The sequence below is a fragment of the Cherax quadricarinatus genome, chromosome 53 (genome assembly GCF_038502225.1).
Source record: "Cherax quadricarinatus isolate ZL_2023a chromosome 53, ASM3850222v1, whole genome shotgun sequence".
NCBI classification, from domain to species: domain Eukaryota; kingdom Metazoa; phylum Arthropoda; class Malacostraca; order Decapoda; family Parastacidae; genus Cherax; species Cherax quadricarinatus.
In genome coordinates this window covers 23,436,478-23,453,474 of record NC_091344.1, presented here as the reverse complement: position 1 = coordinate 23,453,474, position 16,997 = coordinate 23,436,478, and the positions used below count along the sequence as shown (strand labels likewise).

General features: G+C 37.8%; 1 protein-coding gene across 1 annotated transcript; it reads left to right on the top strand.

The window, feature by feature from the left end:
* Positions 1 to 261: 261 nt before the first annotated feature.
* On the top strand, positions 262 to 16,525 carry LOC128692391 (N(G),N(G)-dimethylarginine dimethylaminohydrolase 1). Its single transcript, XM_070096470.1, has 7 exons — positions 262 to 470; positions 2,554 to 2,727; positions 4,395 to 4,497; positions 5,249 to 5,346; positions 8,799 to 8,894; positions 10,501 to 10,629; positions 16,069 to 16,525. The coding sequence occupies exons 1-7, from the start codon at positions 372 to 374 to the stop codon at positions 16,198 to 16,200; spliced, it is 831 nt and encodes a 276-aa protein (XP_069952571.1). The 5' UTR covers positions 262 to 371; the 3' UTR covers positions 16,201 to 16,525.
* The last annotated feature ends 472 nt before the right edge of the window (positions 16,526 to 16,997 follow it).

Sequence of the window (16,997 nt, the reverse complement as noted above, 5' to 3'; positions counted from 1 at the left end):
ATATATATATCCTGCATACCTGCATTTTAACATTAAAAAAAATAAAAAAATGTTAGTGTAAACAAACCAGGCGGATCCCTGCAATGTTGCCACCACCACCCTGCATACCTCCACTGAAAACTAATAAATAACCCCTTATTTACCGCATATGAATAATCATACATGCATTTCTATATATATTATAAAGAAACTGATTAGATGATAATGGATTGGAGTGGAACTTAAATGAGTAATGGCGTGTGATGTTGAGGTTTGAGTGAGTGAGTTGTGGCAAGAGTGGGCAGGGGAGGCTGCTGCTAGGGACGTGTGATGGTGGTGGCTGCTGCTGTTATTTCCGCTGTTATTGCCGCTGATACTGCCGCATTCTCGCTATGTCTCCCTTCCGTTACACCCACGCCGTCGTCTGTAGGATCCCAGATTCCTTCAAGGAGAATGCTGTCGGTATTTCGGCGCCGATTGACCTGGCGAAGGTGAGGCCCACAGCACTGCTGGCCAGCCACTACTGACACAGTAGTGGCTGTTTTGGGGGTTATAAGCTGGATATTTACAGTATTGGGTAGATATATTAACCAGTGGCGCCTTTATAGTGGTGTCAGAGCAGGAGGTAGCTATGGGGGTTCGTGGCTTAGTTGGTAGCGTCCTCGGTGAGCTTAACTGGGGGACCGGGGATCAATCCCCGGCACGGGCGAAACGTTGGACAAGTTTCCTTAACACCTGCTGACTTTATCCTGGGTTATTAACCCTCTGGGGTTATCATGGGTTATTAACACTAGGGTTATCCTGGGTTATTAAACCCATCACCGGGTTTCCTGAATTAAGCCTGAATGCTTTCAACATTTACCCCCCCCCCCTTCCACAGGCACTGCATAATCCTACATGTTTAGTGCTCCCCCCTTGATTATAATAAACATTAACCCCCCACGGATTTAAAAATAAAATTGTACAAGAATGGTATACAATACCGACAAGATGAAACTAAGACACATATACAACATCTGGGTATCTTCATTGTAAATGTTTTGCCATCCAGTGGCTTTATCAATATAAATTCCAGGACATAACTTGAAGACGGTAGAACTATATACAGAAAATGTATATAGTTCTAATTTTCTGTATATAGTTCTACTGTCTTCAAGTTACGTCCTGGAATTTGTATTGATAAAACCACTGGACGGCGAAACGTCTACAGTAGAGATACCCAGATGTTGCACATGTGTGTTAGTTGCATCAAAAATAAAATTGCTGTTTTTTGACTAAGTTGCATAAATTCAGGTTTGGGAAGATGAGTGAAATGTAGCAAGCTGCCAGGTAGCCTTAGTGAGGCAAAACATGTTTTGTAGCTTTCAAGATCATAACCTGCATTGTTTGACCCTTGTGGGTTTAGTGCTTTGGTTTGATTGTAGTAATAATTTAAGATAATGGTGTACAGTGTATACAGTTGACTCCCACTTTATGACCTAGATGGGAACTGGAAAAGTGGTTTGCTGAGCAACGTTTGGAAGGGTATGTTATGGGAAGTCAAAAGTGATCATAAAAAAAAGGTTACGAGGAAAGTAACAAATTCTAGGCACTAAGTTTGGATATGAAATTGGACGTATGGTGTTTATACAATTTGAAATACAGTGGATCCTCGAGTCTAGAACTTTTGTTCCAGACGGCTGTTAAAGTGCTGTTACCAAACGAATTTCTTATCAGGAATAATGTAAATTAGATTAATCTGTTTCAGACTCGCAAAAATACTTACAATAGCACTTGAAAAAATACGCTTGCATAATTGGTCATGTTGGGAGCAGTTCTAAACTCTAGGGTCAACTGTATGCATTTTGACAGATGGGCATGTAAAAGATCAGGGCATATAACACACAAGGGGGAAAAATACATATGTGGAGCATTGAAGCATCTGTAAAAAAGTTTTCAGGATCCATGGAAGCAAAACTGTGTACCAATACTTGTATGAATGAATGAATGAGGCATGGAGTTTAAAAGTTGTAGCAAGGATGGAAGAAAGGAAAGGGGTAGGAAGGGAAAAGCAGCCTTAGTAAGGGTCTAGTATTAACCTGGGCATTCAGCAGGCATGTGAACACACTAGATCAGAATGAGTGGAGACCACTGTTTGAGTATGAACTAGGTGACATCCCCTCAGGGAAAGTTCCTTGATGCTGGTGAGGGGCTCTTTGATCTAGAGAATTAGATCTGTGTTCCAGTTCCCTGAATTAAGCCTGAATACCCCCCCCCTGCCCCCACAGGTGCTTTATAATCCTATGGGTTTAGTGCTTCTCCATGATTATAATAATAATGTGACATTTATGAAGGGATTCAAGGAAATCGGTTAGGAGTCCTGGAGGTTGGAAGTGCACTTGGAAGGAGAGAGATAGATGATGTAGTTTGGAGGGTCATTTGAACTGATGTCTGTGCACTTCTTGCAAGGCAGCCAAAGTGGTAAATTTATTTCCTTTATCTGTGTATATAAGTACTCTTTCAGAGTTTTTTTCCTTAAATGCTGTTAGCACTATGTAAGCTAGCGTTGAGTTTTAATGATGTGCAATATTTCAGGCCAGGAAACAGCATGAAGTGTATGTAGCAACACTTCGAGAAATTGGCTTGGATGTCATTGAATTGCCGGCTGATGAAAGTCACCCAGATTGTGTGTTTGTAGAAGACATAGCCATTGTCTGCAATGGAATTGCATTATTGACCAGACCTGGTCATCCATCCAGAGAAAAGGAGGTATTGTATAGTACCAGAATACAGGGGAATATTTTTTTTTTACTTTGTCGCTAATATTTCCATTATAAACCATACCATGGGTGGGGCTGAACTTGTTGGCCTGGAGTTTTACGACTCTGACCACGGGTTCAAGCCCTACCCATGGTAAGGTTTGTTTGCAATCGTATTATATTTTGATAAATGTTCAGAAGTATGTTTTCTTGATATTATTTTATTAACACTGGCCGATTCCCACCAAGGCAGGGTGGCCCGAAAAAGGAAAACTCCCACCATCATTCACTCCATAGCTGTCTTGCCAGAAGGGTGCTTTACACTACAGTTTTTAAACTGCAACATTAACACCCCTCCTTCAGAGTGCAGGCACTGTACTTCCCATCTCCAGGACTCAAGTCCGGCCTGTTGGTTTTCCTGAATCCCTTCATAAATGTTACTTTGCTCACACTCCAACAGCACGTCAAGTATTAAAAAACATTTGTCTCCATTCACTCCTATCAAACACACTCACGCATGCCTGCTGGAAGTCCAAGCCCCTCGCACACAAAACCTCCTTTACCCCCTCCCTCCAACCTTTCCTAGGCCGACCCCTACCCCACCTTCCTTCCACTACAGACTGATACACTCTTGAAGTCATTCTGTTTCTTGATATAATTTTTAATCTCTGCTTGCAGTAAAACATAGTTACACAGTATTTTCTCTTAATCGAACACAGCATTCTGTTTATGGCATTTTATTGAAAGGCCATAAGCCATATAGTGTACTGTCTTAACTGGTGTTGGTAGAGCACTGTATCTTCTGCAGTGATATATGTATATGTTTTCTCTTGCTTTATTTAAGAGAAATAACACAAGATATATAGAGTAGGTAGTAGGTTGGTAGACAGCAACTGCCCAGGGAGGTACTTCCATCCTGCCAAGCGAGTGTAAAACGGAATCCTGTAATTGTTTTACATGATGGTAGGATTGCAGGTGTCTTTTTTTCTGTCTCTTAAACATGCAAGATTTCAGGTATGTCTTACTACTAATACTTACACTTAGGTCACACTACACATACATGTACAAGCATATATATACACACCCCTCTGGGTTTTCTTCTATTTTCTTTCTAGTTCTTGTTCTTGTTTATTTCCTCTTATCTCCATGGGAAGTGGAATAGAATTCTTCCTCCGTAAACCATGCGTGTTGTAAGAGGTGACTAAAATTCCGGGAGCAAGGGCCTAGTAACCCCTTCTGTTTAAATTACTAAATTTAAAAAGAGAAACTTTTGTTTTTCTTTTTGGGCCACCCTGCCTTGGTGGGATATGGCCTGTTAAAAAAAAAAAAAAAATATATATATATATATATATATATATATACACACACACGTATATAGTTAGACTCCAAGGGTGAGTGGAAAAAGAATTCTTCCATTGTAAGCCAAGCGTGTTATAAAAGGGGACTGAAATGCTGGGAGCAGGGGTCTAGTAGCCCCTTCTCCTGTATATATTACTAAGTGTAAAAAGAGGAAAAAGTTCTTTTTTGGGGCTGTGTTTAGAAAAAATTTCTAGTTAGAGATTTAAAAATTTTGTAAAGTACATGTACTATAATATTTATTATACATAATATGTGATAGCTGCTTAAGCATTCCTTTGTTGATGCAGAGTGCAATGAAGTGTGTTCATCTGCCTGCAGGTGGAATACATGAGAGCTATATTAAAGAACGAACTTGAGCTTCCTGTGATAGAAATACCTGATGAGACAGCTACACTAGATGGAGGAGATGTACTTTTCACAGGTGAGACAAGTAATGAATTGTAATATGCAGGTAAAATAGTTTGCAATTATGTAGATTTAGTATGCTGTGTCATGAAGTATTTTTAAGAAAGACATGTAACTATCCTGATATTATGTACAAATGATAGTGAGATTGATGCTGAGGTAGTACAAGATGGAATCTATTTTGAATATCAGAAGCCTAGATGTGTCATATTTGTGAGGATCTATCTTAATCAACTTCCCTGTCTTGGGGCTATAATTTAAAAAAAAATAAGAAAGCTTGAAGTTGCAATAGTAAAAATGTTTCAATAATTTTTTTAACTGTGAATAATCGTATCGTCTAATAAATGTATTATGTACTGAGTAGCGAGATAAGAAAAAAAAAATTTAGAGGAAAGCTGGTCTAAAATTTTACACATGAAGATACCCATTTTTCTGAAGAATTGTCCAAGTTAATTTGATTGCCTAAATGAAATACAACACTGTAGTCATAAATTTCTGTACTGAGAAACATAATTGTGGGGCAAAGGATAGTAATACTTTTTTTTTTTTGCATATTGTTCTTGTACCACTGTTTTATTCAAGTTTCTACCATACATTGTGATGTAGTCAGTTTATCCCCATAATCCTATTCCTAATAGCTTATCTCTGAAATACACAATTGATGTGCTCATTCTCAGATGGGAGCGAGTGGTCTTTTAAATTTACTTTTAGGTTGCGGGTAATCCAACTTAACTGGTGTTGAAATAAGTACATTATTGATATTTCAGGTAAAGAATTTTTTGTTGGCTTGTCATCCCGCACCAACCAGGCTGGAGCGTGTGCTCTGGCCTCCGCCTTCCCTGAGTTTCCATGCACACCAATCAAGGTAAGCTATTGTTAAAGGTCCCTTCAAAAGGGAGGGGGTAGGGGTGCCCAGATGTTCATGAAGGGCTCTTGATTCGAGGAATTGGAGCTGCCCTCACCTTTCTCAGATCAAACCTGATTGCCTCCCAGGTGCTATGTGACCCCTATTGGTTAAGCACTTTATCATTAATGTAATAATAATAATAATAATAATAATATGTACATGCATCCAGGGATTTTGTTTTAAAAGATAAATCTGATGATCTCTGACAATGACAACTACACGTTTAGTGTTATCTGTATATCTTATCTCTACATATTTGGTGCTTTGTTTGTGCTTGTTACTCCTCTCTGAAGGGGTGGACATGATAGAACACTGCAGTTAGCCTTAACTTGAAATAACCATAACCTGTTCTATCAAGTTAATGCACAAGGAGATATTACTAACCTGTCACAATTTTTTCTACTTGATTCCAATGAATTTTCTTTAAAATATTATTTTTGTTATTCCTCCTACATGACGTATTTTTTATTGAAGTATTTGTATACTAATGTCCCTTGCCCAGTGCCTCATAAATTTGGTCGTCTGTATGTTATTGGTTATGCATTTTAATTTTGGTGTTTTTACAGAATGGATATAAATACACTGCAAAACACAGAAGGGTTACCGAGTTCATCTCCTATATTAGGTATCTCTCATTTGAAAATATTTTGGGAACACAGATCTTACCTGTTTGAGAGACATAGGGAAAAGGAGGAAGATAAGAGCAAAAAGTACAAATGAATGATAGGCATAAGAAAAAGGGGATATGAATTTCATAATAATAATAATAATAATAATAATGTGTACCTAAACAGGAAAAATTGCAAAGGTTAGTGGATGAGTTTGAGAATGTGTGTAAAGGTAGAAAGTTGAAAGTGAACATAGAAAAGAGTAAGGTGATGAGGGTATCAAATGATTTAGATAAAGAAAAATTGGATATCAAATTGGGGAGGAGAAGTATGGAAGAAGTGAATGTTTTCAGATACTTGGGAGTTGACGTGTCGGCGGATGGATTTATGAAGGATGAGGTTAATCATAGAATTTATGAGGGAAAAAAGGTGAGTGGTGCGTTGAGGTATATGTGGAGTCAAAAAACGTTATCTATGGAGGCAAAGAAGGGAATGTATGAAAGTATAGTAGTACCAACACTCTTATATGGATGTGAAGCTTGGGTGGTAAATGCAGCAGCGAGGAGACGGTTGGAGGCAGTGGAGATGTCCTGTCTAAGGGCAATGTGTGGTGTAAATATTATGCAGAAAATTCGGAGTGTGGAAATTAGGAGAAGGTGTGGAGTTAATAAAAGCATTAGTCAGAGGGCAGAAGAGGGGTTGTTGAGGTGGTTTGGTCATTTAGAGAGAATGGATCAAAGTAGAATGACATGGAAAGCATATAAATCTATAGGGGAAGGAAAGAGGGGTAGGGGTCGTCCTCGAAAGGGTTGGAAAGAGGGGGTAATGGAGGTTTTGTGGGTGAGGGGCTTGGACTTCCAGCAAGCGTGCATGAGCGTGTTAGATAGGAGTGAATGGAGACGAATGATACTTGGGACCTAACGATCTGTTGGAGTGTGAGCAGGGTAATATTTAGTGAAGGGATTCAGGGAAACCGGTTATTTTCATATAGTCGGACTTGAGTCCTGGAAATGGGAAGTACAATGCCTGCACTTTAAAGGAGGGGTTTGGGATATTGGCAGTTTGGAGGGATATGTTGTGTATCTCTATAAGTATATGCTTCTAAACTGTTATATTCTGAGCACCTCTGCAAAAGCAGTGATAATGTGTGAGTGTGGTGAAAGTGTTGAATGATGATGAAAGTATTTTCTTTTTGGGGATTTTCTTTCTTTTTTTGGGTCACCCTGCTTCGGTGGGAGACGACCGACTTGTTGAAAAAAAAACCTAAACAGGACAGAGCTTGAAACAATTGATTAAATTTGGCTAAATTTAGATTAGTTACAGTACATGATAGTCACTTCATCATTCTGGGACACACTTGTACTGGTTATGTCCAGGCACTCATAAGGGAGTGATTTCATTGGGGGTGACCACAATACCTAATCTAAGCTTCATATTGTACAACATTATTGTTACTTTACAATGATATTCAATTATCGACTTTTAATCATAAATCTGCATTTTACTTGTCAGTTTACCTATCCTCTCCTTCCTTCCCTCCTTCACTCTCTTACCTTTGCTCATGTCATTAGTACAGCAGTAGCAGCTATTATCACATTGAATCATCTTTATGACTTTTTATTTTTACTTCGTATGTTTAAGAGAGATAAAGTAGTCAGTGCTTGTAGTGTTTTGTATTTTCTCCCTCCTTCACTACATTTCTCTAGCTCCCTTCTCCAGCATCTTCATCCACATCACCAGGGCCATCGGAACGTCTTTACCTCATCGTTACAGGTACAGTCGAGGCAGGTTATGAACTCGTCAGAGGCGAGGGTGGACTGTCGCAACCAAGATTCCATCATAAATATAAAGCAAAAACTCTAAGGTATCCAAACAGAAAAGCTCTAAAAACTGGACATAGGTAGTATTTACCACACACACAGTAGAAATACTTCTGAGTAGACAAATCACTATAGTAGGCATGGGAATGTGTCATTACAGAATTATGTACTGTATTATACACTGTGATGGATATTAGGTTAGGATGAAAATGCACGGTATTCCTATTACTTTTGATACAGTTTTTTGTATTTTAAGTTTGTGTGAAAAATTAAAAATTAATGGGAATTGCATCTTCAAGCAAGGGATATTTATATTTTTAACAATGTGGCTTCATCGGCAGGTCCTTGCCATGAGCATGGGCCCTTCTCACTACATTTTTTTTCAGAACAGGTGCAGGGGTAAAGCCATTTGTTACCCTTAAATTTAAGTGAAATATTCTTTTAACCCTTAAATGGTCCAAACGTATATATATGTTTTTTTCAACATCTGAAAGTATGTAAAAAAATGTAAATTTTTTTTTGTTTTACATTTGAAAACGTAAAAAAACTTTTATCTACATTTTTTTTTGTTATATTTGAAAATATGTAAAAAAAAGTAGATCTACTTTTGTAGCACTACGAATTTGAACGTCGATCTGTTTGGACCGTTTAAGGGTTAATATTTAGCTAGTACTTGAAAACATTGCTGCAAGAGTCAGTTTTTTAGTAATCATTCCAATAAATACTATTCAGTATGTTTTTAATCAGGGTAGATTGTGCTACTAAATTCCATAACTATGATTTTTGGAAATATTAGCAACACTGGCTTGGCAAGAATTCCATTTATTCCAACATCGTCAAATTTTGCTGCTATAGGTAGTAAAGTACTTATTACATTTTACATAGAAGTTCAAGGAGGGCCCTTTCCAAATATATAAAAACAAGAAGCTGAATTAAATGTTACTTGGCAAAGTTTCTCTACATGTATTTTGTTTTCTTTCAGGTGGAGAAGTCCCTCCATTTAAAATCAGCTGTAACTATGGCCGGACCAGATGTCATGTGTGTTGGGAGTTCTCCTGAGGCGAAAGACATTTTGAAGGCAAGTGTAAATTCCCTGTATAGAGCTTGCTATAGGAAGACATGAGTTCAACACTAGTTGAGTTGCTCATCGATGAGCAACACACTCACACAAGCTTGTTGGATGCTAAAGCTATATAAAATTCAAAGCCTCTTGCACCCCTTCCCTTCAACTATATACAGTGGACCCCTGGTTAACGATATTTTTTCACTCCAGAAGTATGTTCAGGTGCCAGTACTGACCGAATTTGTTCCCATAAGAAATATTGTGAAGTAGATTAGTCCATTTCAGACCCCCAAACATACACGTACAAACGCACTTACATAAATACACTTACATAATTGGTCACATTTGGAGGTAATCGTTATGCGGGGGTCCACTGTATATAGTACAGTATATAACACCATTGGTATCTGTTATTGCTATTATTCACTGGCTTATAGCTGTGCTAAATGTGACTTGACTAGTGCAGTACAGTGTTTATTTGTTTTTACCTCATTGCCTGTCTTCCAAAAGGCAGGGTGATCCAAAAGGAACGAAAACCCATACACTATCATTCATTCAATTTCTGTCTTGATAGAAGTGTGCTGATATCACAGTTCAGGTGACCCTCCAACTGCAACATCCCCGCTCCACAGTATATGAGGTTATAGCATACTGTACCATGTAGAGCAATAATACTATGCAGAAATTTCCAAATTAGAAATAAATTAGCTCAGCATTTAAAAGGGGCACTTAGGAGCCAATTAATTGTAAGTCCGTTAAGCCACAGTATAAGCATTTGTGAAACATAATCATCCTTTGTTCTCTTGTTTTTATACAAACAACTCCTTTCTAAGTCGAAAAATCAGGAACATATCTCAAATGTTAGTTGGGGGATCCTAATATGAAATGGGTAAAATGAGAATGCCTGGTTTTCCATCATCTAAATTAGTTATTAGTTCCCCAAATGTTAAAAGACATAGCTAATAACTAATTTTGCTGACAGTTCCCTGTGATAAGAGAATGATGTAAAGTAACCTTGTATACTAAATTTTATTTTTATTTGAGCAGTAGTTTACTTTTTTCAAATCTTTTATTCTTTGTTTATTTGAGAATGTAACACACACCTTATATAGTCCATTCCTCAGTGTATATTTGGATGATATTTACCATATATCTGGTAATAGCCTTGAAAAAAGTCTATACTTGTTGTATACTAGAGAAGGATGAATTTTACAAGTTTGTCGTAAATGTTTTTAATATTTTTTTGAACTGATTGACAAATAAAATAATACCATAGTTGCCTTCTCTAAAATTAAAACAATAATTCCAGCAAATATTGAAATGTAGTCCTTAGCACATTCTTCTGCATTATACCTCTTATCTTTAAAATTTGTCTTCCTAGTTCTTCCATTTATAGTATAGTATAATTACTTATTCCTTCCCATTCAATAATATTGTACAGTACATCATTCAGTGTAAAAATGTTAAAATATGTATTTGAGAGATGTGGATACTAGTTTTCAATCAGTTAATTTATTTGTTTTTATCTGTAAAAGAATTACCAAAAGAAATAAGATATTGTGTAATAGTAAATTTTCATTGAGTTTTGCATTATTAATAAATTCTTATTACACTTTTTTAGCGCATCGAACGTGAAGCAACATTCCGTTATCAAACATTGACTGTACCTGATGATATGGCAGCTAATGTTGTATTTGCAAATGGCTATCTAATGCATCGTACAGGAGATGAATATCCAGCTTCTGCAAAGGTAAAGATTTATTACAAAAATATACCCAAGGTTTTCTCGTACTCTTTCCATATCAAATCATTTAACAGCATATTTTTGTATTCCTTGGTCCTCCATTTTCTTGGCCACATGGCTCCCCTGAATCTCTTCCACTGCCATGTAAGACCAGCACTTAAAAGGGGCACTTAGGAACCAATAAGCCACAGTAAAATCATGCATGAAACATAATCATCCTTTGTTGTTTTGTATACAAACAACTCTGTAAGTCAATAAACCAGGAACATATCTTGAAGGTTAGTTGGAGCCTTTGTGAAATGGGTAAAATGAGAAAACCTGGTTTTCTGTTGTCTAAATTAGTTATTAGATCCCCAGACTTCTTCCAAAGTGACACAGGTTGTCATTCACTACATTCACTGTTCTTCACTGCCTTGAGTTGGAAAAAGTTTCTGTGAAGCCTCTTCCTGAGGTATACCTCGTCTTGTAATTCAGAGTCCTCCCTATGAAACCACATCTCACACCCTACATCCTTGTTTACTTATGAAGTAGGAGTTGAGAATATGGACAAAAAAATATTTTTTTTTTTTTTTTTTTTTTTTTCAACAAGTCGGCCGTCTCCCACCGAGGCAGGGTGACCCAAAAAAGAAAGAAAATCCCCAAAAAGAAAATACTTTCATCATCATTCAACACTTTCACCACACTCGCACATTATCACTGTTTTTGCAGAGGTGCTCAGAATACAACAGTCTAGAAGCATACACATATAAAGATACACAACATATCCCTCCAAACTGCCAATATCCCAAACCCCTCCTTTAAAGTGCAGGCATTGTACTTCCCATTTCCAGGACTCAAGTCCGACTATATGAAAATAACCGGTTTCCCTGAATCCCTTCACTAAATATTACCCTGCTCACACTCCAACAGATCGTCAGGTCCCAAGTACCATTCGTCTCCATTCACTCCTATCTAACACGCTCACGCACGCTTGCTGGAAGTCCAAGCCCCTTACCCACAAAACCTCCTTTACCCCCTCTCTCCAACCCTTTCGAGGACGACCCCTACCCCGCCTTCCTTCCCCTATAGATTTATATGCTTTCCATGTCATTCTACTTTGATCCATTCTCTCTAAATGACCAAACCACCTCAACAACCCCTCTTCTGCCCTCTGACTAATACTTTTATTAACTCCACACCTTCTCCTAATTTCCACACTCCGAATTTTCTGCATAATATTTACACCACACATTGCCCTTAAACAGGACATCTCCACTGCCTCCAACCGTCTCCTCGCTGCTGCATTTACCACCCAAGCTTCACACCCATATAAGAGTGTTGGTACTACTATACTTTCATACATTCCCTTCTTTGCCTCCATAGATAACGTTTTTTGACTCCACATATACCTCAACGCACCACTCACCTTTTTTCCCTCATCAATTCTATGATTAACCTCATCCTTCATAAATCCATCCGCCGACACGTCAACTCCCAAGTATCTGAAAACATTCACTTCTTCCATACTCCTCCTCCCCAATTTGATATCCAATTTTTCTTTATCTAAATCATTTGACACCCTCATCACCTTACTCTTTTCTATGTTCACTTTCAACTTTCTACCTTTACACACATTCCCAAACTCATCCACTAACCTTTGCAATTTTTCTTTAGAATCTCCCATAAGCACAGTATCATCAGCAAAAAGTAACTGTGTCAATTCCCATTTTGAATTTGATTCCCCATAATTTAATCCCACCCCTCTCCCAAACACCCTAGCATTTACTTCCTTAACAACCCCATCTATAAATATATTAAACAACCATGGTGACATTACACATCCCTGTCTAAGACCTACTTTTACCGGGAAATAGTTTCCCTCTCTTCTACACACCCTAACCTGAGCCTCACTATCTTCATAAAAACTCTTTACAGCATTTAATAACTTACCACCTATTCCATATACTTGCAACATCTGCCACATTGCTCCTCTATCCACTCTATCATATGCCTTTTCTAAATCCATAAATGCAATAAAAACTTCCCTACCTTTATCTAAATACTGTTCACATATATGCTTCAATGTAAACACTTGATCTACACATCCCCTACCCACTCTGAAACCTCCTTGCTCATCCGCAATCCTACATTCTGTCTTACCTCTAATTCTTTCAATTATAACCCTACCGTACACTTTTCCTGGTATACTCAGTAAGCTTATTCCTCTATAATTTTTACAGTCTCTTTTGTCCCCTTTCCCTTTATATAAAGGGACTATACATGCTCTCCGCCAATCCCTAGGTACCTTCCCCTCTTTCATACATTTATTAAACAAAAGTACCAACCACTCCAACACTATATCCCCCCCTGCTTTTAACATTTCTGTCATGATCCCATCAGTACCAGCTGCTTTACCCCCTTTCATTTTACGTAATGCCTCACGTACCTCCCCCACACTTACATTCTGCTCTTCTTCACTCCTAAAAGATGGTATACCTCCCTGACCAGTGCATGAAATTACTGCCTCTGTTTCTTCCTTAACATTTAAAAGTTCCTCAAAATATTCTCGCCATCTACCTAATACCTCCATCTCCCCATCTACTAACTCCCCTACTCTGTTTTTAACTGACAAATCCATATTTTCCCTTGGCTTTCTTAACTTGTTTAACTCACTCCAAAATTTTTTCTTATTTTCATTAAAATTTCTTGACAGTGCCTCTCCCACTCTATCATCTGCTCTCCTTTTGCACTCTCTCACCACTCTCTTTACCTTTCTTTTACTCTCCATATATTCTGCTCTTCTTATAACACTTCTGCTTTGTAAAAACCTCTCATAAGCTACCTTTTTCTCTTTTATCACACCCTTTACTTCATCATTCCACCAATCACTCCTCTTTCCTCCTGCACCCACCCTCCTATAACCACAAACTTCTGCCCCACATTCTAATACTGCATTTTTAAAACTATTCCAACCCTCTTCAACCCCCCCATTACTCATCTTTGCACTATCCCACCTTTCTGCCAATAGTCGCTTATATCTCACCCGAACTTCCTCCTCCCTTAGTTTATACACTTTCACCTCCCTCTTACTTGTTGTTGCCACCTTCCTCTTTTCCCATCTACCTCTTACTCTAACTGTAGCTACAACTAAATAATGATCCGATATATCAGTTGCCCCTCTATAAACATGTACATCCTGGAGCCTACCCATCAACCTTTTATCCACCAATACATAATCTAATAAACTACTTTCATTACGTGCTACATCATACCTTGTATATTTATTTATCCTCTTTTTCATAAAATATGTATTACTTATTACCAAATTTCTTTCTACACATAGCTCAATTAAAGGCTCCCCATTTACATTTACCCCTGGCACCCCAAATTTACCTACTACTCCCTCCATAACATTTTTACCCACTTTAGCATTGAAATCCCCAACCACCATTACTCTCACACTTGATTCAAAACTCCCCACGCATTCACTCAACATTTCCCAAAATCTCTCTCTCTCCTCTACACTTCTCTCTTCTCCAGGTGCATACACGCTTATTATAACCCACTTTTCACATCCAATCTTTATTTTACTCCACATAATCCTTGAATTAATACATTTATAGTCCCTCTTTTCCTGCCATAGCTTATCCTTCAACATTATTGCTACTCCTTCTTTAGCTCTAACTCTATTTGAAACCCCTGACCTAATCCCATTTATTCCTCTCCACTGAAACTCTCCCACCCCCTTCAGCTTTGTTTCACTTAAAGCCAGGACATCCAGCTTCTTCTCATTCATAACATCCACAATCATCTCTTTCTTATCATCTGCACAACATCCACGCACATTCAGACTTCCCACTTTGACAATTTTCTTCTTCTTATTCTTTTTAGTAATCTTTACAGGAAAAGGGGTTACTAGCCCATTGTTCCCGGCATTTTAGTTGACTTTTACAACACGCATGGCTTACGGAGGAAAGATTCTTATTCCACTTCCCCATGGATATAAAAGGAAAATTAATAAGACCAAGAACTATTAAGATAAAATCAAAGAAAACTCAGATGAGTGTGTATAAATAAATGTGTACATGTATGTGTAGTGTGACCTAAGTGTAAGTAGAAGTAGCAAGACATGCCTGTAATCTTGCATATTTATGAGACAGACAAAAGACATCAGCAATCCTACCATCATGTAAAACAATCACAGGCTTCGTTTTACACTCACTTGGCAGGACGGTAGTACCTCCCTGGGTGGTTGCTGTCTACCAACCTACTACCTAAAACCAACCTACTACCTTTTATTAAAGCTTTAGTAAAATTGTGAGGGAGGTTTCTTGATTCTGGCGAGGGGCTCTTATCCTAGGACTTGTACTTCCCTTTCTTGGATCATATCCAATTGCATCTCCCTCCCTAGGTGCTGTATGACCCCTATGAGTTATTGCTTTCACTAAGTGTAAAAATGCCTGTAATAATATTAGAAATACTAACTTTTTAATGCATCAGCCATCTTCCACCAAAGTAGGTGACCTTAAACGGAAGAAATGCTCTCATCGTCATTCGTTCAATTACAGTCTTTCCAGAAGCATGCCAACAGTGTGCAGGCACTATGCTTCCCATCTCCTGGACTCAAATCCAGCTAACCAGTTTCCCTGAATCCTTTCATACATGTTACCTTGCTCACACTCCAACAGCAATTCAGATCATAAAAGCACTTGCCTCTGCTTGCTCCTATCTAACACGTTTACACAAACCTCGGTGGGAGATGGCCAGCGTGTTAAAAAATTAATAATAAGTAATGTTACCTTCCCAGTAATGAGTATTTAAATTTTTCTCTCAGCTGCCAGTGTTACTATTGTATCACCCTTTTTTTTTTTTTTTTTTTTTTTTTTTTGTTCAACAAACCGGCCATATCCCACCAAGGCAGGGTGGCCCAAAAAGAAAAACGAAAGTTTCTCTTTTTAAATTTAGTAATTTATACGGGAGAAGGGGTTACTAGCCCCTTGCTTCTGGCATTTTAGTCGCCTCTTACAACACGCATGGCTTACGGAGGAAGAATTCTGTTCCACTTCCCCATGGAGATAAGAGGAAATAAACAACAACAAGAACTAGAAAGAAAATAAAAGAAAACCCAGAGGGATGTGTACATATATATACTTGTACATGCATGTGTAGTGTGACCTAAGTGTAAGTAGAAGTAGCAAGATGTACCTGAAATCTTGCATGTTTATGAGACAGAAAAAAAGGGACACCAGCAATCCTACCATCATGTAAAACAATTACAGGCTTTTGTGTTACACTCACTTGGCAGGACGGTAGTACCTCCCTGGGCGGTTGCTGCCTACCAACCTACTACCTAGATCACCCTTTGTGTGCTTTATTATTAATTAATCTGGACTAAGTTCATTAGTCTGATATATAATATTAGAATGTTGTTTTGCTCCCTGAATTGTTTTTGTGTTCTGTTTTCAGGTGTTTGAGGAGAAGTTGTCTCATTGGACATTAAAACCAACAGCATCGACAGAGATGGAAAAAGCCCAGGGAAGTCTTACGTGCTGTTCCATTCTCATACGCAAGACTCGGCACCTCAAGAACATCATGTGAAAGTAAATTGTATGTTAGCAAGTCAGATACAATAATGAAAACATTTCAAACCGAAGCCTTTCTCAAGAAACCAGTGACTTGAAATTTGATATCTGCCACATACCTTTGATGCCTCAATAGTTTCTGGTGATATATTCTTAAAAAAGCAGCCTGAGAACATTCCAATGCCTTCTACAATCCATGATATATAGTGGGATAACTATGTTAGGATAGGAGGCTGGATTTTTTTTACATATTTCCTACCCTTTGTAAAATTACACTATGACTGCACCTTGAATTTTTGTAAACTGATGAGTGATATTAATATTTAATTAATTTTTCTATATTCTAGTGTTTTAATATACAATACCAGTATGGAAAGCTAAAAGAAACAATATATCATTAAAGTACTGTATCTGTATGCAGTATTTAAATTAGTGAAATGTATTCCAAAAATAATATTTTTTCTGATTTTATTAAGATGTATGTAGTCCAGAGTGGTAAAGATCTTACAATTATGATACCAAACTTCTTCTGTTTTGGAAATGCTATTTGGGAATCCTTTTGCCTTGTAATTGTATGCATTTGTTGACTCTTCACCCACATTATTTTCCAGATTGTTACAGGAGGCTTGTTATGGTTAGAAAGACAAGTTCTGTGATCAGAGGTTGGTTTGAAATGCCATGCTGTTGGTTTGTGTCCTGTTAGTGTATGGCATTCTGTTGTCACTGTTTAAATCAACAGGCAAAACTATTACTTTGCTCCAGAAATATTTTATTCACTTTACAGTGATGTCAGACATACTGTGATTACCAGAC

Excerpts from the sequence above, each read along its gene's own strand:
- LOC128692391 (XM_070096470.1), top strand. The coding sequence starts at position 372 with ATGTCTCCCTTCCGTTACACCCACGCCGTCGTCTGTAGGATCCCAGAT. Across the intron at positions 2,728-4,394 it reads ATCCATCCAGAGAAAAGGAG|GTGGAATACATGAGAGCTAT; the intron begins GTATTGTATAGT and ends ATCTGCCTGCAG. Across the intron at positions 8,895-10,500 it reads AGGCGAAAGACATTTTGAAG|CGCATCGAACGTGAAGCAAC; the intron begins GCAAGTGTAAAT and ends ACACTTTTTTAG.